This window comes from Sander lucioperca, chromosome 8 (genome assembly GCF_008315115.2).
Source record: "Sander lucioperca isolate FBNREF2018 chromosome 8, SLUC_FBN_1.2, whole genome shotgun sequence".
NCBI classification, from domain to species: Eukaryota; Metazoa; Chordata; class Actinopteri; order Perciformes; family Percidae; genus Sander; species Sander lucioperca.
In genome coordinates, this window is record NC_050180.1 from 35,097,787 (window position 1) to 35,122,786 (window position 25,000).

At 44.3% G+C, this 25,000-nt stretch overlaps 1 protein-coding gene across 1 annotated transcript in view; it reads left to right on the forward strand.

Annotated features, from left to right (window-relative positions):
- Positions 1 to 25,000, forward strand: part of sucla2 (succinate-CoA ligase ADP-forming subunit beta) — a 50,334-nt gene that overhangs the window by 10,506 nt on the left and 14,828 nt on the right. Inside the window, exons 3-6 of the mRNA XM_031324045.2 lie at positions 1,405 to 1,504; positions 7,024 to 7,186; positions 9,875 to 10,003; positions 13,350 to 13,488. Coding sequence (XP_031179905.1) covers positions 1,405 to 1,504; positions 7,024 to 7,186; positions 9,875 to 10,003; positions 13,350 to 13,488 — 531 coding nt within the window. The remainder of the gene's footprint in view (positions 1 to 1,404; positions 1,505 to 7,023; positions 7,187 to 9,874; positions 10,004 to 13,349; positions 13,489 to 25,000) is intronic.

Consider the following 25,000-nt stretch of genomic DNA (forward strand, 5'->3'; position numbering starts at 1 on the left):
GCAGTGTAAACAAAGCCGCCTCCTGCTTCAGTGGTATCAGTTAACACACGGCTTAGCTACATAACTGCAGCATAGTAAGAAGTTGCACCGATAACATGGCTTTACGGAGCTGTACTGTGAGTTTCTGCTAACTGTTAATCTGTCCGGCTGCAACTTCACTCGCTCTCATAGCGTCGTTTTCAGAGAAAAGGCTGTAAGAAGCCACTGTACTCTACTAAAAAAAATACGACCAAGAGATGCAAAAAGAACTAAAAGTCGGCTCTTTAACACTAGAACTGCCGTGAGCGGTCATTCTGACCGCCAGGTTCCAAACTCTATAATCTCTCATGATAAATACCTAATTGCGATATTGTATTATGTATTGTGTTAGGATATCTTTAGAAAAACGTAATAACACCGAAATGTACATTTTTACGAGTTTAATTATACATTTGAGTAGTAATACGTGTTACAATAATTCATATCATGGCATAGTAAACCGTAATTATTTCATACATTCATATCCCGAAAAATATGGTGTGGAAATTCATTCAACTTAACTCATAACAGCCAAATAACAATTATAAGTATCTTATTTGAACATTTAGCTATAACCTAACCTGGCACTGCCTCCGTTTTGGCGTCTGCTGCGGTGCGCAGCGCTGCTCGGACCGTGAGCCGCGGCCCTTTTTTCCTCCATAAACTCCGCTCTCAGCTCCTCTGCCAGTTGCTGCATAAACTTCCTCCGGACAATTTTACTGCTGGTGCACTCCTTGGAGAGGATGTGTGCAACGATTCCAGCCAGTTCGAGGATGTATAAAGTTATGTGAACATGTAAACAGCCACCGGCCATCTACGTGTACGCCGCCTTTCACAGAGCGAGCGTCCGGTGTTTGCCTTCTGATTCAGAGCAGAGTGCCTCCACGCCGTAGTAGCCTACGTTACCGACTCTGGCTTTGCCTTCGGCCCACAGCACGGTCTCTTTTTCCTTTCGCTCAACTTTTCCACCGTGTGTGGCGCGTACCCGCTCGCGGTGTGAAGGCGTGTGGGCGCTATTCTCCACATGTAGGAACCTGGTGAATTAACCTGCAACATGTCAGCTGTTTGGGAATTCTTCAGCGTGTGTGCAGAAGATAACAAGTTTACAATATGCAACACCTGCAAGGAGAAAGTAGGGTGTGGAGGGACGACACCAAAAACCTAAATCACATTTCTTCTGTTCTATTAAAGAAAAGATAGAAAATAAATACGTGTGTGTGCTGTAAAGTGGTTAGAAAACATGAAATCGGAATCGGCTAAAATCGGTATCAGCTGGTCTAACTCAAAGAAAATCAGAAATCAGAATCAGCCTAGAAAGTTGTAATCGGTGCATCTCTACTAACCGCAATGACTTCATTTGGCTGAACTTATCGATGGATGTTTCAGGTACGAAGGACCTGGTGGTGAAAGCTCAGGTGCTGGCTGGGGGCCGAGGAAAGGGGACGTTCGAGGGCGGACTGAAGGGAGGAGTGAGGATCGTCTACTCGTAAGTAGTCTTACATCCACGACCTTCCACTTCCTTGATTGTTCAGGTGCGCCGGAAAGTCGGCCGGATGTCCGTTACCTTCCTCTTTCTTTGTGTTGGGTTAGGGTTAGACTCCCCAGATCTCTGCAGGGTAAATCCAAGGTGGTCAGCTTCTCCTCGGACCGCGAACCTCCTATGGCGCGATTTTGATGCTACCAAGCCATCAGCTCCCGTTAGCATCCCATTGACTGCCATTCATTTTGACGTCACTTTGACAGAGAATAACTTTACATCTGAAGAGTTTAAAGACTCTATTTGTCCGTTGTTTATTTCTAAAGAAACACAACAATGTATAAAAGGCTCCATTACCTTGTACCTCACGTTATGGCTCCGTAGCAGACGTTGTTATAAAAATAGGCTAACGATTGGGTCATAACCACGAGACTTACTGTCTCATAGTAGAGGAATTACCGTATAGTACAGGAGAAGCTCTCAGGCAGTTTGGACTTCCATTAGCTGTTTAAGTTTAATTACTAATGTTAACTATCATTTTAGTGATCAGTAATTAGCCTGTGTCTATGTTATCTCCTTACATATACCTACGCTCTCCGTCTCTGCTAGATTGGGAATGATTGAGATTTCTCTTGGCACAGCTACCAGAAGACTTCCAACTTTCAGACAGGTTGCTCACGTCACATCTACGTCTTCAAGCTCAGTTGGAGGCTGCTCAGTAACGCTCAGCCATCACCGGGAAAGATCTTCTAACATCCTTCACTGGTCTCCGTCCAGAGACACGGGACCTGCTGGTCCAGTTTATATACTGTCTATGGGTAAATCCAGACAGCTAGCTAGACTCTCTGTCCAATCTGAGTTTTCTGTTGCACGACTAAAACTAGGTGAGAGAGAGGAGAGAGGGGGGGGGGAAGACGTTCAGGAAATCGTCACAGGTCGGATTCGAACCCTGGACCTCTGCGTGGAGGCATAAACCTCTAGGTATATATGTGCGCCTGCTCTACCCACTGATCCAACCTGGCCACGTGGTCTGTGAACTTTGGGCTCTGGATATTGAACATGTTGGTTGTCTCAGTCAATATATCTGACAGAGAAGAGCTGCTGACTGACTGTCTGTCTGTCTGTGTGTGTGTGTGTGTGTGTGTGTGTGTGTGTGTGTGTGTGTGTGTGTGTCTGTGTCTGTGTCTCTATGTGTCTGTCTGGGTGTGTGTGTGTGTCTCTATGTGTGGGTGTGTGTCTGTGTGTGTGTACGTGTGTGTGTCTGTGTCTCTGTGTGTGTGTGTGTGTGTGTGTGTGTGTGTGTGTGTGTGTGTGTGTGTGTGTGTGTGTCTCTGTGTGTGTGTGTGTGTGTGTGTGTGTGTCTCTATGTGTGTGTGTCTGTGTTTGAGCGTGTGTGTGTGTGTGTGTGTGTGTGTGTGTGTGTGTATATGTGTGTGTGTGTGTGTGTGTGTGTGTGTATATATATGTGTGTGTGTGTGTGTGTGTGTGTGTGTATGTGTGTGTGTGTGTGTGTGTGTGTGTGTGTGTGTGTGTCTGACTCAGAAGCTCTCCAAAAGTCAATCAGGGGCGCCCGGATAGCTCACCTGGTAGAGCGGGCGCCCATATATAGAGGTCTACTCCTCGACGCAGGGCATAAAGAAGTTCAAAACAGAAGTTGTTCCGTGAGAGTTTGTTCACATTTATTATTGCTTGCAAGTAGAGGTGCAACGATTAATCGATTAATTGATTAGTTGTCAACTATTAAATTAATCGCCAACTATTTTGATAATCGTTTGAGTCATTTTTTTATTAAAAAAAAAAAAAATCAGATTTCTCTGATTGCAGCTTGTTAAATGTGAATATCTTCTAGTTTCTTCTCTCCTCCGGGACAGTTAACTGAATATCTTTTGAGTTTTGGACAAACCGAGACATTTGAGGACGTCCTCTTAGGCTTTGGGAAACTCTGATCCACATTTTTCACCATGTTTTGACATTTTTATAGATCAAACAACTAATCGATTAATCGACTATGAAAATAATCGTTAGTTGCAGCCCTACTTGCAAGCAAGGAGATGGAGTTACACAGCACACGTATCTCAGAGTGCAGTGGAAGAGACCTCGAAAGTAGCACTCAAAGACAAGAGTATATATATATTTTTGCAGAGGAACAGCATCCTGTTTGCAACAGGGTGAAACCAGGAAACCTCTTGCTGTAACAGGATAAAATGATAAGAAATCAGGACACATCTGGGCGCACGAGTCACTTCTCTCATGCAGTCATTTTTCATCGATGTCCGCAACGTAACCTTGCCTGTCTGGACAGAGAAATCCCCTCAGAGTCAACTCAACATGACCTTTCTGTCCCAACTAAAACATCCCATTACAGCAGCAGGCATGTCACGCCCCCGCCCCCCTCTCCCCTTTCATGTCTTCAGCTGTCCTGTCTAAATAAAGGCCTAAAAATGCCCCCGAAAATAATCTCTAAAACGCAACACTTTGGTTTTTGCCCCCATTTTTCGTGAGCTGAACTCAAAGATCTAAGACTGTTTTTCTATGTACACAAAAGGCTTATTTCTGTCAAATATTGGTCATCAAGATGCTGATCAGACAGCAGGATTATTGCACAGGTGTGCCTTACACACACACACACACACACACACACACACACACACACACACACACACACACACACACACACACACACACACACACACACACACACACACAGAGACACACACACACACACAGAGACACACACAGAGACACGCACGCACGCACACACACACACACACACACACACACACACACAGAGACACACAGAGAGAGAGAGACACACACACGCACACACACAGAGACACACAGAGACACACACACACACACACACACACACACACACAGAGACACAGAGAGAGACACACACACACACACACACACACACACACACACACACACACACACACACACACACACACACACACACAGAGAGAGAGAGAGACACACAGAGACACACACACACACACACGCGCACACACACACACACACACACACACACACACACACACAGACACACACACACACACACACACACACACACACACACACAGAGACACACACACTAGTTTTCGGACCCCCCCAATACAGTAAAACTGCACATTTCAGTGTGGCCAGTCTAAGGCACACCTGCAGTAATCCTTCTGTCTAATCAGATAACAACGATGAATGACCAATATTTGAGAGAAATAGGCCTTCTGTGTACATAGAACAGTCTTAGATCTTTGAGTTCAGCTCACAAAAAATGGGGGCACAAACACAAGTGCTGCGTTTTATAATGATGATGACTGTAGATGCGAGCCTGCTCCGCCAGTCTTCCCAGCCGACCGCGTTGAACTAGAGCGTAGAACTAGCGCCAAGGTACAAAAATACAAATGTGCACAACCACACGCCTTTTATGGCTCGTGTACCTCACCACGGGAACACGGCGGCGACCATGAACCTTCTCGGTACACGATCCGTTCTGCCTACACGATCCGTTCTGCACATGCGCAAGATAATACTGTTTTACCGAGGATACGACCTGCACGATCTGTTCCACGCTAGCCTATGGCTAGCCTCCACCGGGAAGCTAACGTTAGTTTAGCTAACAGCTAATTCGGCTAACCGCTAGTGACAGCTAGATTCAGACTAAAATAACGTTAACTCAAACTTAATGGGAAAAGCAGGCTACAGCTAAATTAAGACTTCACAGTAATGTATACAATAACACATAAAGTAATATATATGTCAACGTTTATTTTCAAGTTTTAATTTGAGGGTCTTTTAAAGTTATTACATGCTGTCTCAGCTAGCAGTTAGCCGAATGAGCCGTTAGCTAAACTAACGTTAGCTTGCCTGTGGAGGCTAACGGCAGACCGCTACAATCAGCTAGCGGGTAGCCGAATGAGCCGTTAGCTAAACTAACGTTAGCTTGCCTGTGGAGGCTAACGGCAGACCGCTACAATCAGCTAGCGGGTAGCCGAATGAGCCGTTAGCTAAACTAACGTTAGCTTGCCAGTGGAGGCTAACGGCAGACCGCTACAATCAGCTAGCGGGTAGCCGAATGAGCCGTTAGCTAAACTAACGTTAGCTTGCCTGTGGAGGCTAACGGCAGACCGCTACAATCAGCTAGCGGGTAGCCGAATGAGCCGTTAGCTAAACTAACGTTAGCTTGCCTGTGGAGGCTAACGGCAGACCGCTACAATCAGCTAGCGGGTAGCCGAATGAGCCGTTAGCTAAACTAACGTTAGCTTGCCTGTGGAGGCTAACGGCAGACCGCTACAATCAGCTAGCGGGTAGCCGAATGAGCCGTTAGCTAAACTAACGTTAGCTTGCCAGTGGAGGCTAACGGCAGACCGCTACAATTAGCTAGCGGGTAGCCGAATGAGCCGTTAGCTAAACTAACGTTAGCTTGCCTGTGGAGGCTAACGGCAGACCGCTACAATCAGCTAGCGGGTAGCCGAATGAGCCGTTAGCTAAACTAACGTTAGCTTGCCTGTGGAGGCTAACGGCAGACCGCTACAATCAGCTAGCGGGTAGCCGAATGAGCCGTTAGCTAAACTAACGTTAGCTTGCCTGTGGAGGCTAACGGCAGACCGCTACAATCAGCTAGCGGGTAGCCGAATGAGCCGTTAGCTAAACTAACGTTAGCTTGCCAGTGGAGGCTAACGGCAGACCGCTACAATTAGCTAGCGGGTAGCCGAATGAGCCGTTAGCTAAACTAACGTTAGCTTGCCTGTGGAGGCTAACGGCAGACCGCTACAATCAGCTAGCGGGTAGCCGAATGAGCCGTTAGCTAAACTAACGTTAGCTTGCCTGTGGAGGCTAACGGCAGACCGCTACAATCAGCTAGCGGGTAGCCGAATGAGCCGTTAGCTAAACTAACGTTAGCTTGCCAGTGGAGGCTAACGGCAGACCGCTACAATTAGCTAGCGGGTAGCCGAATGAGCCGTTAGCTAAACTAACGTTAGCTTGGCTGTCGACCGGAAGCGTGGAACAGATCGTGCAGTGTCGTAAATCCTCGTACAACCGCGCATGCACGAACATTTTGCGCATGTGCAGAACGGATCGTGTACCGACAGACCTTGTGGTGTCTTTAGTTTCTTTGCTGTGATGCTGTATGGAAGAAGTAGAAGAAGAAGTATTCGCCGACACTGATCTTCATAATAAAAGGTGTATTACATCAAAGATTCCAGCATCGATTAACAGACTCCATGGAAAGTCTGGAGAGCTCCTCAGTCAATTTGGCCACTCTGAAGATTTTCTCTCCAGTCATGAGGTTAAGTACTGTCCTGTGTAACATGAGACGTGGTGATGGGGGTGTCAGTCCTGGGCCCACTCAGTCAGTGGTCCCCATTTGCTCAAGCAAAGTCACTCAGTCCTCTAACCATTTGTTTCAGCCAAATGGCACCATGTGTGTAACCTAGCTTTAGATTTCTGTGGTTAGATGTGAAGAGAAAGCAGTATTCTGTACGTGGCGTCCCCTCTCCTCTGACAGTCCTTCCTCTTCTCTCCAGGCCAGAGGAGGCCCGGGACATTTCCTCCCAGATGATTGGTCGAAAGCTGTACACCAAGCAGACGGGGGAGGCGGGTCGCATCTGCAACCAGGTGTTCATCTGCGAGCGCAGGTACCCTCGCAGAGAATACTACTTCGCCATCACCATGGAGAGATCCTACCAGGTGAGGTATTTCCTGCCGTTATGAGGTTCAGGGGCGGCACCGAGCGTGTTGGGCAGCGCCGAGCGTGTTGGGCGGCACCGAGCGTGTTGGGCGGCACCGAGCGTGTTGGGCGGCACCCGAGCGTGTTGGGCAGCGCCTGAGCGTGTTGGGTGGCACCGAGCGTGTTGGGCAGCACCGAGCGTGTTGGGCGGCACCGAGCGTGTTGGGCGGCACCGAGCGTGTTGGGCGGCACCGAGCGTGTTGGGCAGCACCGAGCGTGTTGGGCGGCACCGAGCGTGTTGGGCAGCACCCGAGCGTGTTAGGCGGCACCGAGCGTGTTGGGCAGCGCCCGATCGTGTTAGGCGGCGCCGAGCGTGTTGGGCGGCGCCGAGCGTGTTGGGCGGCACCGAGCGTGTTGGGCGGCACCCGAGCGTGTTAGGCGGCATCCGAGCGTGTTGGGCGGCACCGAGCGTGTTGGGCGGCGCCGAGCGTGTTGGGCGGCGCCGAGCGTGTTGGGCAGCGCCCTAGCGTGTTGGGCAGCGCCCTAGCGTGTTGGGCAGCACCGAGCGTGTTGGGTGAGCGTGTTGGGCAGCGCCCGAGCGTGTTGGGCGGCGCCGAGCGTGTTGGGCGGCGCCCTAGCGTGTTGGGCGGCGCCCTAGCGTGTTGGGCGGCGCCCTAGCGTGTTGGGCGGCACCGAGCGTGTTGGGCGAGCGTGTTGGGCGGCGCCCGAGCGTGTTGGGCGCCGCCGAGCGTGTTGGGCGCCGCCGAGCGTGTTGGGCAGCACCTGAGGCTGAATGAATGGAAGTGAAAGACTTTTCTCAGACCTAGTGACTGCAGTCGGCCTTCTTCAGCTTTACGTTTGGTCTTTTACGGCTTTAAGATTATCTGCTCCAGCTTTACCAACGTTTCAGACACTTACGGTGATAATAACGGTCCTGTGTGTGTGTGTGTGTGTGTGTGTGTTGGTATGTGTGTCAGTATGCGTGTGTGTATCAGTATGCGTGTGTCAGTACACGCGTGTGTGTGTGTGTCAGTACGAGTGTGTGTCAGGATGTGTGTGTCAGGATGTGTGTGTGTGTAGGTTCGTATGTGTGTCAGTGTGTGTGTGTGTGTCAGGATGTGTGTGTGTGTGTATTGGTTCGCGTGTGTGTCAGTATGCGTGTGTGTGTGTGTGTGTGTGTGTCAGTATGCGTGTGTGTGTGTGTGTGTGTGTTTGTCGGGTCACCATCCAGATGTTTTTGATGTGTGTTTTTAATGTTATCTGTTGATTGTTGGAGCAGACGATGCAAGAACATTTTCATCATCATCATAAAGTTTTACTCTCTTATTTAAACTAAATAAATCCAGCTGAAGGTGTCGTAGTTCAGGAGCTTAACGCAGCAGCTGAATGCTGCTGTAGCTGAAGCTCTGAACTTAGTTTTCTTGCCCTTAAAGCTCTAAAAATGGACCAAAATCAGAGTGATTTTTAAAAAGCAGCTGTACAGATGTGTGTCTTGTTTTGCTGAATCTCACCACTAGATGGCAGCACAGCAGCACAGATAAAGATGGTCTGTTCAGCTCAGACTACCCTGGTAATGGGTCTTTGTTTCATGACCCCCCTAAACATCTGGCCACAGTGTCCTCATTCAGCTGAATAGAGAGAGAGAGAGAGTGTGTGTGTGTGTGTAAGGGACATACTGCTCCGCCTTGTGTGTGTGTGTAAGGGACATACAGGACATACTGCTCCGCCTTTGTGTGTGTGTGTGTGTGTGTGTGTGTGTGTGTGTGTGTGTGTGTGTGTAAGGGACATACAGGACATACTGCTCCGCCTTTGTGTGTGTGTGTGTGTGTGTGTGTGTGTGTGTGTGTAAGGGACATAAAGGACATACTGCTCCGCCTTTGTGTGTGTGTGTGTGTGTGTGTGTGTGTGTAAGGGACATACAGGACATACTGCTCCGCCTTTGTGTGTGTGTGTGTGTGTGTGTGTGTGTGTGTGTGTAAGGGACATACAGGACATACTGCTCCACCTTTCACGTTTTCGCTGTCACATGATAAACTCACAGATGCCGCTAACGGGTATCGTAGCTTCCCGGCCTTCCCGGCAAGCTTGAAGAAGGAAACATGGACGACCACACGCATGCTAGCGCTAGCATGCTAGCTCGTTCCAAATGGCAAAACACTGCTACAACACACACTAGTTCACCCTAATCTACAAAAGAACTACTTCCATGTCCCTGTTCTGCAGGTATTCCACGCAAAGTTGGAAGTGCGCCCTCGTTTAGAAGAAGTCTCCCGGCTAATCCTGCCTTGTACTACTGAAGTTGGAGAAACAGCTAGCTAGCTCATGTAGTCCTTACCTAGCTACTGAGCATGTGATCTTACCTAGCTACTGAGCATGTGATCTTACCTAGCTACTGAGCATGTGATCTTACCTAGCTACTGATCATGTGATCTTACCTAGCTACTGATCATGTGGTCTTACCTAGCTACTGAGCGTGTGCGACTGCCAACAAAGATGTTACAGCAGTGAGAGGTCTCACTCTGTAGCTAAAACATAGACCTGAACACAGGGTGAAAAGAGGAGCTGCAGCAATGTGCAGTACAACTAAAATATGGTGTTTTTTGAAAATTAAACCATGTAAACCTGTTCTGGTACAACCTCAAAATACAATTATGAATCTGAAAATGAGCATAATATGGCCACTTTAAACTCCATCTTGTGTCCCACAGGGCCCCGTGTTGATCGGCAGCTCGCAGGGCGGCGTGAACATCGAAGATGTCGCAGCCGAAAGCCCAGACGCCATTGTGAAGGAGCCCATCGACATTGTGGAGGGCATTAAGATGGAGCAGGCTGTCAAGGTATGATCAATAGCAGAGGACGTTCCACGGGTGCTGTGTGTGTTGAGACCACGTCTAAACCACGAGAGGCCGTGTGTTGTTGCTCTGAAGGTTTTCTTAAAGGGTAACTACTATTTTTTTAAACCTGGGCCCTATGTTCCTATGTTTCTGTGTCTAAGTGACTGATGGGAACAATAATCTTTGACACTGGTCCAGTATTAAGAGAGATCGAAGCTGCGAGGGTGGTTTTTTTCCGCTCTCAGGCACTAGGGGGAAGCGAGACGACCACCATTCAAAAAAACCATGAAAAAAGTCATATAACCATTCCAATGACTCCGAAGCTGTTCAGTTAAAGGAACACGCCGACTTAGTGGGACTTTAGCTTATTTACCATAACCCCCAGAGTTAGACAAGTCCATACATACCCTTCTCATCTCCGTGCGTGTTGTGTAATTGTGTAATTCTTTCCGTATATAAACTGGGAACTATATTCTCAGAAAGGCAAAGCACTGCTACTCTCTGTCTGGTGGTTCTCAGGTGCTGCGAGCAGATCACTCCACCCAAGTACCAGAGAGTAGCCGTGCTTCGCCTTCTGAGAATATAGTTCCCAGTATGTATACGGTTAGAAGATGGCTGTGTGTCATGTGACCTTGTTATTTGTTCACGCTGTGACTCTACAAATCACAACATGTAAATAGGAACATGTTGGTGTTATTTTGTCACTTATTGGGAGCAGTAGGCTAGTTGGAGCCGGTTACCTCCAGGATCTGTGCTAAGCTAGGCTAGATGGAGCCGGTTGCCTCCAGGATCTGTGCTAAGCTAGGCTAGATGGAGCCGGTTACCTCCAGGATCTGTGCCAAGCTAGGCTAGATGGAGCCGGTTGCCTCCAGGATCTGTGCTAAGCTAGGCTAGATGGAGCCGGTTACCTCCAGGATCTTTGCTAAGCTAGGCTAGATGGAGCCGGTTACCTCCAGGATCTTTGCTAAGCTAGGCTAGATGGAGCCGGTTACCTCCAGGATCTGTGCTAAGCTAGGCTAGATGGAGCCGGTTGCCTCCAGGATCTGTGCTAAGCTAGGCTAGATGGAGCCGGTTGCCTCCAGGATCTTTGCTAAGCTAGGCTAGATGGAGCCGGTTACCTCCAGGATCTGTGCTAAGCTAGGCTAGATGGCGCCGGTTACCTCCAGGATCTGTGCTAAGCTAGGCTAGATGGAGCCGGTTACCTCCAGGATCTTTGCTAAGCTAGGCTAGATGGAGCCGGTTACCTCCAGGATCTGTGCTAAGCTAGGCTAGATGGAGCCGGTTGCCTCCAGGATCTGTGCTAAGCTAGGCTAGATGGAGCCGGTTGCCTCCAGGATCTTTGCTAAGCTAGGCTAGATGGAGCCGGTTACCTCCAGGGTCTGTGCTAAGCTAGGCTAGATGGCGCCGGTTACCTCCAGGATCTGTGCTAAGCTAGGCTAGCGGTGGACAGTCAGACAGAGATACAGCACGCACGGAGATGAGAATAGTATGTATGGACTTATCTAACTCTGGGGGATATAGGGAATAAGACAAAGTCCCAATAAGTGGGCGTGTTCCTTTAAGGTAAATTAAGCTAAAAAAACGGCATAGTTCCCCTTTAACCACCGTCATGTCACAGTTTCTGCGGGACCGCGGTTGTCAGGTTAGGTGAAGCCGGGTAATGGAAATAAATCCAGGGCGTGTTAATCTTACTTCGTAGTACAGGCCTCTGGTTGAAAAGATACAAGATACAGGTCCAGTCTCTTTACATCAAGTCTCAGGTTGAAGAAATTCTTTCCATTCTTCTCAGCAGACTTAATTTCTCCCACCTGTTGGTTTCTTTTACGTCCTGACAAACAATATTAGGTTTCATTCAATATGTGTGATTTTGTTTTGGTGTTATATTCAGACACCCACACAGTAATTATCACTCTCCAGGTCTTTATGGGGAACCAGCTGGGCTTTCTGATTGTGGCGGCTGCTTTGGAAATAATGGGCATGCTTTTTGATTTTCCATTCGGAAGGTTGTTATTAGAATCACTCGGATGTTTAAAATCCTCCGTCACAGTCATAAACATACCCTCGACTGTGAAGGACGATGTGACGGAAATTATTTTATTTACAAAGACGGCAGTTTGCCTGAACGTTGGAGCTTTTGTCACAGGATAATACATTTGATATTAAATATTGTTGTGTCTCTATGGGGGCTGACAGCAGAGCAGCCTCTCCAAAGTCTCTGGGCATAAAAAAAGCCCAAAACAAGGCTGAGACTGTGGAGACTGAGCACCCTGACCTGATATCAGGCTTTTGTTTTTAACGTTTTCTAGATTTTTTGTTTGAGCATCAAGTTAATCTTACTTTTGTAGACACAAAAGTAACCCAAATCCACATGTTAACTTGACACACACACACACACACACGCGCACACACACACACACACACACACACACACACACACACACACACACACACACACACGGACACAGACCCACACACACACAGAGACATGGACACACACAGAGACATAAACACGCACGCACACACACACACGGACACACACGCACACATACGGACACACACACACACACACACACGGACACACACACACACACACACACACACACACACACACACGGACACACACGGACACAGACACACACACAGAGACACACACACAGACACACACACACACACACACACACACACACACGGACACAGACACACACACACACACACACACACACGGACACAGACACACACACACACACACACACACACGGACACAGACACACACACACACAGAAACACACACAGACACACGGACACACACACAGACACAAACACACACGCACACACACACACACACACACACACACACACGGACACACACAGACACACACACACGGACACACACACGGACACACAGACACACACACACGGACACACACGTACGCACAGACCGACAGACAGACAGACCGACAGACAGACATAACACAGTACCCCCCCCCAGCCCCATTCACACACCCTGACACACAACCAAAAGAAACTTAAATATATAAATAAAAGCTTGTAACAGTGGCTAATAAGCACATAAACTGTATATTGTTTAAAAACAATCAATCAAATACAGATATACATAAATAAGTAGAATACAAACAAATAATACAATTAATTATAACACTGACTAAAACAAACTACACATAAATAAATAGACCACAAGTAGACAGATAAAGAAAATGGTTAAGTGAATAAGTTGTTTAATAAAAGGCCTGACTATCAACACTGTTTAACCCTCAGGCCTCTTCATAACAGCGTGAACGTGACGGCCCGTATTAATAATAATAACATGGGTGGTGGTGTTTCTCTGCAGGTTGCTCAGAAGATGGGCTTCCCGGCGGCGCTGGTGAACGAGGCAGCGGAGAACATGGTCAAACTGTACAACTTGTTCATCAAGTACGACGCCTCCATGGTCGAGATCAACCCCATGGTGGAGGACGCTTCTGGCATTGGTACACACACGCACGCACGCACGCGCACTCTCACACACACACACACACACACACACACATTCCTGTATGGGCATCAAAGTGAGGACCGGATATAACTACTATGGAAGTGAGGACCACCCTTTCTGCTACACTTACAGACAAAATAATGCTACATTTAAACACTAGATGTCTCCCTGACTCAGTTTTCCACCTCAGATTATTTTTAAAACTAAGTATAAGAACCGTCATTCTACCATTGAAGTGAGGACCGATTCTAGGGGGCGCTATTGGGTTCAGTTCTGGCTAGACTATTTTAACTACCTTCTTTCTTTTGCTTTAAGTTATTCTTTGCTACCATTTTATGTTTTAGAACAGACAAATAATGTAGTAATATATCAATTGGAGAGTCTTTGAAGAGTTACAGTTTGAGGTTCATATACAGCAGCAGAATATATACACAAATGATGTGACCATTGAACAGACTACGGCACAAAAGCACAGATGAATTTCTGAACTAAAGTAAAGCAATAAAAAACAATAAGTGTTAACTCTTAGTTATCAGAACATTTATTTCAGTTTGTTCAAACATCAACTTTGAGAATTTGCTGCTTTCTTTCTCACTTGTGACAATAAACTTGTCGCAACAACTGTCATTTGAACAATATATACCTGAAGACAACCTTAAACTTTGTTTTAGGTGTTTTTCAATATGTTCTGACATTTTATAAAACAAACCTAAGAAAATATTTGTGCAATTAATAGATAAATGTGCCTTATTTCTATGTTTTGAAACACCACTTCAACTCTACTGCACATCAAAAGAACTGCAGCAGACATCAACTACAACACAACATTATATTGCACAATAAAAATCTTCAAAAGTGAAGCTGCCGTGTAGCAAACCTCCGGGTTTAATGTGACATTTGTGTTGTACACAAAATTATTTACATCCTTCCAGGATCTTTGACCCAAGGCTTCCTCTTCTTTTATGCATCACATGCAGTGTTCTTTACCTGGAACGCGGCGCTCTGCCATAAACTTTGCCATGTGTTTGTATACCGCACTCCTCTCTGCTTCACTCCACGGTCTCTTCACCTTTAATATGGCTGGCACTAAAAATGACAGAAAAGACAATGTAGATTGTGTAACCTTAAATACATACTGTACATCTCAGTGTAGATTCCTTGACTCTGCTCATGCACGCCTTGCAAGCGGTCACCGAAAGCATGTAATCAGAGCTTTGAAGTTAAGTCTAGACAGTAAGTATTTGGACATGTATACAATTTTGTTCTTCAGTACATTCAATTTTAAATAGAAAAATGGATAGTACATTAAAATTGTTATTTCAGGTTTATTTAGAGTAGGCTTACAAGCTGGTACATCAGGGAGCACATATTGTTTGACTGGAAAATCATTTGTATGGTTATGAAAACCCCCTTTATGACTGTACAGCAAGTTCAGAATGCTCTCTAGGATGAAAGCGTACATGTTTCTTTGTCAAACTTTATTTGTGTTGAAGAACACAAAAAGTCCAACTGTCCAAATACTTGTGGTCTGGACTGTATATATCTTTTTTTGTCCAGTTTTAAAGAACTTACCCATTGCTTCCACTGTCTTGGTCTTTTTACATCTTTTCTTCTTCTGTGAGGGCCTCTTCACCAAGTTTTTTCCTGGACTCTGATATACAATAGTAACAGACAACATTGGCATTGTTAGTTAGTGAAATCTCAGGTATAATGTAGGGCTGAAACGATTACTCGAATAATTTGATTACAAAAAAGCTTTGAGGCAAATTCTCTGCCTCGACTGCCTATGACTAGATAGATGGAGTGACCTATCTTTCCTACTATATAGCCTTTGTTCTCGCTCAGATTCACTGGAGTGATCTATCTTTTCAACTACATAGTCTTTGTATGACGGACCTGCCTTCCCATTGGTTGAAAGACGTCAACACAATCTCGCAAAGCATCATGGGAGAATTACGCTAGACTGTAGCACGGAGCTAGCGGCAGTAATGACCGAAAACGTGATAAATTATGGACATCAAGTGGATAAATCTAGGATGTAAGAGTTTGGATTTATTGCTCAACAACTCAGAAAAAAGGCACAACTTCCAGGCTGGATAGAAAAACTCCTCTGAAGGCTAAAAAGACACCAAAGACACCCGTGATGGCTAAGGCAAAATCATTTTTTTATCCGATTACTCGATTAATCGATGAAATAATCGCTAGAATATTCGATTACAAAAATAATCGTTAGCTGCAGCCCTAGTATAATGCATATTCAGGGTTCATGTGTATTTAAATGCTGACAGTAAAACATAAAATCAAAAATCAATAAAAAAAACAAAGTGAAAAAAAAACAAAAAAAAACATAACTACCACAATCTACTGCTAGCACTTAAAGTATATTTCTGAGGTCAAAACTGTAAGCAGCAATGTGTACTAGAATATTACAAAATAGTTCTTCCTCACAACTGGATCACCATTGGACAATAATTTAACTACCATTTATATATATATATATTATATATTTACTGTGATACCCATCTCAAAAGTGTAACAAATTGTAAAGAAACAAAAGGATGAAATGATGACAAGTAATATAATTCATGCACATGATATTAAAGGACAATTCCGGCACAAAATTAACCTAGGGTTTAATAACATATGTGTACCTAGTCGACCGTTCTCTGGGATATGTTTTCATGCTAATCTAATATGTCTCTTACAGTCCTGACCAGTCGAACCACGAACACTGTGTTTGAGCTATGTTACTGGCTGCACAGCATTCGTCGTTTGACTGTTCATGACTGTTTTCCAAGATGGCGCCCGCATGTAAACATGAACGCTACTGTCTTTATAATCTCTTTTTAATAAACTGTCTGTACACTTACAAAGTTCTCAATGCTTTGGTTTACATGTAAGGACTGTCATCATGCTACCGTTGAAGTGTGGTGCTGTTTTGAGCCCAGTTAGTAGTATAAAATAGTGATTTACCTTGTGCTCTAAAAGGTAGCGTTAGCAGCTAACCACTGGTTTGCAGTAGCTTGTTTAAAGCTAGAAACGCATTCAATTGACATGAAAACATATCCCTGAGAATGGTCGACTCAGTACACGTGTTATTAACCCCTAGGTTAATTTTGCTCCAGAATTGTCCTTAAAGTAGTACTCTACTAAGTTTGAGAAAAAGCTAGCAGGGTCCTTTGTAAAAAGGCAGGAGTTTTTGTGAATTTCATAATAAACGTTATTTAACTCACCATCTATATTTAAACTCCCCTCGTCACTGCAGGACGAGAGGTCAGAAACTCCATCTGAAAAACAAGAGCAAGCTAAAAGTGACACCTCATCCTATGCAGTGTATGAAAGAAAGACCCAGTAAAAGCATTTAAAGCACTTACCCATTGCTTCCACTGTCGTGGACTTTTTACGTCTTTTCTTCTTCTGTGAGGGCCTCTTCACCAAGCTTTTTCCTGGACTCTGATCTACAACAGTAACAGACAAACATTGGCACCCGTTAGTTAGACGTGTGTAGTGACATTTCATCCACATTCCTCTCAGTAAGTTGATTAGATTCTCACAATCATCACCTGTTTGATTCATTTTCGTTCTGTCCACTAACATCTGTTGATCCTGCCATTTCTCTTGAGCATCAGTGGTCCCCAGTGTGTTATTTTTGTAAATTTAACCAACCAATCCACTCTCTGCCTGAGCACCTACTCCATAGTTTGAAGTTCCCCAGAGTATATCTCTAGTACCAGCACAGTAGCCCTAGTCATTTGCCAGGTCTTTTATTGTGCCTCCAAACCGTACCGTCTAAGTCCTATGACCCGTATTTGCCTGTCTGCCTTTGTGATGTTGACCACTGTTAGTTTTTTAGTCCGTGCCCTGGCTTTCTAAACCCTTCTGGTTTGCCTCAACACTGCTAATTTATTGGCAACCAGCATTCTGCCTGCTGATGATACAATCACACTATTTACTAGACTACTCCTGTTGGTGGTTTGTAATCAATGTCACATGTTAACCTTAAGCATGACTGATCAATGATGATATGGTGAACAGTGCTGTAATATATACATAATTTCAACTGATGGGTTGAAGTATGAAAAACCGCCAGTAGGGTAACCTTAACAAAAGGAATTCTGTAAACTTTCATTTTTCACTGCACGATGAACTTAGATCACAAATGTAAAACTCAAGGCCCACAGGCCAAATCTGGCCCTTTGCAAAGTTTGATCTGGCCCCCATATCATTTTAGATTCACAATCGATTTTGGACTGACTAGTTATTGTCACTTTTTACAAAGTTTTGGGCATTTTTTTCAACGTTTTTGACCCCTTTTCCGTCGTTTTTGGCATTTTCTTTGACATTTTGTCGACCAAACTGTGAGATGTTTGACTTTTTCGATGACATAAATCAATACATGTCTGGCCCTTGGTGTGATTCTCATTTTCAAGTGTGGCCCTTAAGCCTGGTTCACACGGGATGATTTTAAAATTGTCGGCCGATTTTCCAATCCTGAGAGACCCCACACACGGCGATAAAAAATCACGGTCTAACAGTTTTGGTCGCACAGTGTGTGGTGCGCAGCACAAGGCAAAATTAACACATCACACACGAACTGATCTGACTCCCCAGCATTCCCAGGTCAGACGGGAAATCTCGCAAAATCCCTCGAGATCAAACGTGACTTCAGAGTAAACAATCATGGCGGACGAAGAGGATGCAGTGGCGATAATTTGTAGTTTGTTTTTAACCGAAAAAAAACGTTATCAAAAGAAAAGGCGACTGTCAAAGAAGTGGAGACAACGCGAGCATGGACTATACTTGCTCTACTTATCTCCGACGTCCACCGGACTTTCTGCTGCGCCGTGCCGCCGGCTGTTTTGATTTTGTTTCCCTGTGCTTTCCTCGCCGCCTCCTCACCTCTCTTTCGGATTGGCTACACGCCACAGTCCACAGGCTGCGTGCTCGTTTGTCCCCGGGGGACACCACACACGAGGAGAAATCGGGCCAAAACAATCCAACATGTTGGATATCCCCGATTTGAGATGGGGAGCGGTCCCGACGTCCTTCCGAGCAGACGAGAGCAGTCTTAACCCACCACACACGGCAGGAACATCTGATCAGATTATTTTACCATAATCGGAGCATCCTTAAGATTGTCGGAAGGGGTGAATCGGGGCTAAAATCAGCCTAATTATCCTGCCGTGGGAACCAGGCTTTAGGGAAGTTGAGTTTGACACCCCTGACTTAAATAATAAATGCCATTTAACTCACCATATACATCTGAACCACCATCCTCACTGCAGGTCTCCAGTCTCTCATTGGGCGAGAGGAGATCAGAACCTCCATCTGAAAAACAAGAGCAGGCAAAAAGTGACACCTCATCACATGCAGTGTATGAGAGGATGACCTAGTGAAAGCATGCAACTGTATCTGCAAAGAAGATAAAAATGATACATGAAAGTTTACAACAGTGGGTATGCACTGGTGTCACTTTAAGTCACACTAGCCTCTTACAACCACTGAGTAGCCTGACAATGACAAACCCATTATTGCTACAATGATTGTGGCGCCTGTTAAAATATCTAAGGGCGTTTTCACACATACCTCATTTGGTCCGGACTTTCGGACTTTTCAGTTTATTCCGAACCAAAATTAGAGGTGTGAAACCTCCCCCGGACCACGGTCCAGATCAAAAGACCAAATTTGGTCCGACCAAAAGAGGTGGTCTCGGTCCGGACCAAACTGAACCATGGTCCGGTACGTTTACTGTGTGAAAGCATTTTTTGGATGGTTCGGACATTCGGACCAAATACAAGAAGCTCTGGCAGGCTCTCCTTGTGTTACAAGACCGGGGAATAGCTCCTTTAAGGAATAGCTCGGTGCTTAGTGTGTAGACTACATGAGAGACTGAGAGTGACGGTGAATGCGCTCAGAGCAGACAGCTGTCGGCTATCAGAGTAGCGAATACATCAGCAGTTTATTTTTTAAGTGGTAGTAAATGTACAGTGTAGGTTTCCGTTTGTCTCTGAATAAATTCTCCAGAAAGTTCCAGTGTCTTGCTTCTCAACATCACAACAAAACAAAAAGAGCCGCGGCCGTATGGGAGAGCAGCAGTCAGCTGAAAAAACTCCGACCCAGAGAGAGGATACGAGAGGACGGGGACGCCTGTCTACAAACCAATCAATTATAAGTATCTGGAGACGCAGCTCACGTATGTGATGACGGCAGGATGTAGTTTTGTCACGTAGAGATCTTTAGTGCGCTTGCATAACTGCAGTGTGAAACCAAAACTTACCGGATCAAATGTAGACAATGTAACAAAAACATGAACCTTGGTCCGGACCTTGTAAAATAACTCTGAAACACATAGCTCAACTGTTTTGTGCCTGTATATGTATGTACATTACGTTTGAACCGGAGGGCACAGAGCACAATTCCTCCTTTCAAAATATCAAGTCACATAAAAGGAATTAATGTTCCCAACCCACTGCATGGCTTGTAGTCAGTCACAGAGAGCGTTTAATGGTAGCTTTATAAGTATATACCTTTTTGCCCAGTTTTAAAGAACTTACCTATTGCTTCCACTGTCTTGGACATTTTACGTCTTTTCTTCCTCTGTGAGGGCCTCCTCACCAAGCTTGTTCCTGGACTCTGATATACAACAGTAACAGACAAACATTGGCACCCGTTAGTTAGCGAAATCTCAGGTATAATGGATATTCAGGGTTCATGTGTGTTTAAATGCTGACAGTAAAACATAACTACCACAATCTGACAGTTGGCTGCTAGCACTTATATTTCAAGAGGTCAAAACTGTAAGCAGCAGTGTGCACTACAATATTACAGTATATTACTATTATATTATACTATAATTTTTGGCAAAAGGCAGGAGTTTTTGTAATAATAAACGTCATTTAACTCACCATCTACATCTGAACTCCCATCTTCACTGAGGGGCTCCAGTCTCCTTTTGGGGGACAAGAGGTCAGAACCTCCATCTGAAAAACAAAAGCAAGCAAAAAGTGACACCTCATCCTATGCAGCGTCTGAAAGAAAGACCCAGTAAAAGCATTTAACTGTATCTGCAAAGGCGATTAAAATTATTGATACATGAGTTTATACCAGTGGGTATGTACTGGTGTCACTTTTCAGGTCAGTGTTTATACACGCATATGATCAAATTCAACTGTTCTTTCCTGTAAAGTCTAATATGATGCCTGTAATCAGTTTTTGTTGACACTGTCATGGAGGTGGTAATTCAATCCTGTGTATTAGCACTGCGGTCATAGTTAGAGATAATGTACTGAACTGCGTTACATTTAGAGGTATTCCTAACATGTTGACCACCTCATTTATGTAAATATGGAGGACAAAAAATAGAAACACCTTTTTGATATAATTGAGTCCACTACAACACCACCTTTAATTATAACTTCAATAATAAGCATGTGAATTGACATATTTATGAATTAGTCAAAAATAAATTAAGGTAAACATTATGGCAGGGCTGTTGTGTTGGACTGCTGTAGATTGTACAGGTGCAAGTAATAAAGGTTGATACTGAGTGTAGATTAGGGCAGCAACCAACAATTATTTTCATTATTGATTCATCTGTCCCTTATTGTCAGAAAATAGTGGAAGATTTGAATTATAACACAAAGATATTCATTTTAAAATTATATAAAAGAGAGTAATTCTCACATTTGAGAGTGTAGAACTAAAAAAGGTACAATTAACAAATATATTGTTGGTTAGAAATTAAAGATTAATTAGTCTAATTGAAATAATAGTACAAATAAACAACTATTGCAGCTCTAATATAAACCGGTTTAAAATGCACTGCGTTTTTTACTTTTAAAAACATACCTTCATCCACCTCGTTAACTCGTTTCCTTTTTCTCTGTGGGACACTCCCAGAAGTCGACGTGGGACTTTTACCTATGAAAGATAACCATGGTCAGATATTAGTGCTCTGTATTCAAAAATCCTAGTACAACAACTTATGTTAAGTAAAAGAGAGTTTGTACAAATACTACTCTAGATCTACTCATGTACCTGAACTGATAACGGCATAACTAGAGTATATTTACAGTTATAATTTCGTCATGCCACTTATATAACATCTACCCAAGTTCTTATTAAGCTAATAATGGTGTCCGATTTCAATTTAATGCCTTTTTGTGAACATGAAGGGTCTCCTTAGGAGGAGCTGCTAGCTAGGCTATGTGTCCCATTTAATCCTATGGGAAAAGATCGTTGCTACACTTTCTGCATAACTTTCGTATATTTACAGTTTGAATTTTGTCATGCCACTTATAGAACATCTACCCCAATGTCTTTTAAAGCTAACTATGGTGTCCGATTTCAATTTAATGCATTTTGTGAACATTAGAAGTTTCGTTAGCTTCGTTAGCTAGCTAGCTAGCTAGCTAGCTGCTACTGTCCCTTCAGTGCTAGCTTTGTGTAGAGATCACGGCTAGTTAGCTCCAATTTCGGCATAACTAGTATAGTTACAGTTTGAATTTCGTCACACACTTATATAACATCTACCCAAGTTCTTATGAAGCTAATAATGGTGTCCGATTTCAATTTAATGCATTTTGTGAACATTAGGAGTTTCGTTAGCAAGCTAGCTAGCTAGCTGCTACTGTCCCTTCAGTCCTAGCTTTGTGTGGAGATCGCGGCTAGTTAGCTCCAATTTCGGCATAACTAGAGTATATTTACAGTTTGAATTTCGTCACACCACTTATATAACATCTACCCAAGGTCTTATAAAGCTAACAATGGTGTCCGATTTCAATTAATGCTTTTTTGTGAACATTAGGGGTTTCGTTTCAGAGGTCTAAGAGGAGGCTAGCTAGCTCTCATTGATAGAGCTCCATCCAGCCGCAGCTCTATCAATGGGACTCACGGACAAGAGGCGTTTATTTCCCCGATCGTTTGTTTAAATAACTCAACACACATATCCATTATGAGATTAACTAGAACCTGTGGTGAGAGATTGCTGGTGTAACAAGCTCGCTGACCGCGCTCTCACTCACACACAGCGGCCATTTAGCAGGAAGAGAGGAGCTGCAGGCCCTGGAGCTCTGTCAGGGCAGCGGCGTTTGGTAGTCCATTAACCTAAAAAACAGTGACTTTGCGTGGGTATGGAGTGCCGTGGGCTGCCAGCCGTGACAGAGCTACGTCTACCTCCCAGCAGGCCGGGGTCTGTGAAGGAAGGCAGGCCGGGCGGCGAGGCAGCAACACAGGCAGCTCCGGCCGCTTAACTCCCGACACATAGTCGGACAAAATTTGCAATAGCCATCAATTTTTCGTAAAACGGCCCATATTTGACCTCTACATAGTTGATTTCTCGCATAAAAAAGTCTCAGAAGTGAATTTAGTGGTAAAATAGCAGATGAACAATGTATACAATTTCTGAGATCTGCGCGACCTATTCAAAGACTAACTGTGCTGAAATAATTTTGCACAACCCACATTAACTGACGTGTGGAAGCTAAAAATAAGAGTTGATAAAATCTTACCTGCACAGAAACAGTTTTAAAAGTCGTCTTTTCCTTAGTTGAGTCGCTCCTTCCGAAAGTGTATGGCTGTAGCTGGAGACCTCCTGTCTCACGCTCCTCCTGTCTCATGCCTCAGCTCTGAGCTTCAGCTCCACTCTGCAGGTGGGGGAAGGGCAGCTTTCTGTGAGAGCAGGTCACCTGCAGGTCACCTGCTCTCTGCAGTGTGTATGGCAGAGAGCGGGGGGCGACCCCTCCCTCTGATGGGCCATTAATTAAATGTGAGCTGCAGCAGAGGAGAGAACCTCACAATATTCACCTCTGACTCTCAGGCCTGTTTTACAGTCTGCAGGGTTGGAAATCACACAAGATTCACAACTATCACTGCAAATATGAAATTTAACATTAAAGTTTTGCTCTTAAAAGTAAAGTTTAACCATATATATTATTGTATGTATATCAGTGGTTGAAGAAGTACTCAGACCTTTTACTTAAGTAAATAGTAATATCTCATTGTATAAATTGTTACAAGTAAATATCCATACTTTCCTCAGTATAAAAGTATTAACACTGAATATGCTTAAAGTCTGAAAAGTATTCACAATGCACATGGCAAATTTCAGAATAATTATGTTATTGGATTATAATTATTGAAGGATCAATTTGATCTCTTTAATGTTGCAACTGGTAAAGGTGGACTTAATTTTATAAACTTTACATGGGGCTGAGCTTAATTGTCCCTTGGCGTAATCTATACTAGTATATCATCATTTATTCACTGATTATAGTAATAAAGATATATCCCTTATAATTGTTGTGGAGTTTAAGCACAAAGTACCGGAATGGTAATTACTTCAAAACTGTACTTAAGTAGAATACATGAGTAAATGTATGGTTATTTTCCATCACTAAACACACAGGGGCCAAACCTTAGAAAATATCTTTCAATATACAACGGTCCAGTTCAGTGCTGCAGCTTAAAAGTGGCCATAGTTAAATGGCCGTAGTTAGTTACATACAGTACATAAGGATGAATGAACAGCTTGTAGTTTGTATGTCTAACCCATGTTTCATCCTTTTAATTTAAATGTTATATTTCTCTCTGTTCACTGTCTATTTATCAATTTAATTCCACTTTTCACCTTATTGGAACTTGAAGATTTGTCTTTTTAATTTCTCCATATTCAACACATGCTGATCCTCAGTGTTATAGGTTTGAGTTGTTAATTACTTGTGTTAAATTGCTGTTGATGATTAGTATGCAGCAACAACACAACATATGGTGTTATTTTTTATATTGTTCTTTATTTCCTCAGCTTTGAACTGAATTGAAATTAATCAGGGTTCATTTGTCCATGGCAAGGATCCTAAGGTCCATTACATGTGCTCACTGATTTACTAGTTTGTAAGCTAATGAAAAGTCAGCTAAAAGCAAAGTAATGTGGATGTAAATTAAAGTGTATAGCTGCAGCCTGGAGACCTCCTGTCTCATGCTCCTCCTGTCTCATGCCTCAGCTCTGAGCTTCAGCTCCACTCTGCAGGTGGGGAAGGGCTTTCTGTGAGTGCAGGTCACCTGCAGGTCACCTCTGCAGTGTGTATGGCAGAGAGTGGGGGGCGGCCCCTCCTCCTGATGGGCCATTAATTAAGTGTGAGCTGCAGCAGAGGAGAGAACCAAAAATATTCTGCTGTTCACCTCTGACTCACAGGCCTGTTTTACAGGTTGCAGGGTTGGAAATCACAAGATTCACAACTATCACTGCAGTTCTACTGTAGTACTACTTCAAAATAGTTCAGTGTCTGCACAGGATGTGAGAGGGAGGCCTGCTAGTCTGTCCCACTCAGTTACCTCACCAGGAACACCATACAGGACACTATAATAATTAATAACTAACTATAATTCTAACTAATAATAATTCTCTGTGGAGGCAAACATACCAGCCATTGGCTGTCCAAAGTGATGCCACAATTAACTGTTCAAATACAGGAGCTGCCACTTGCTTCAGTAGCCCCTGACCATCAGAC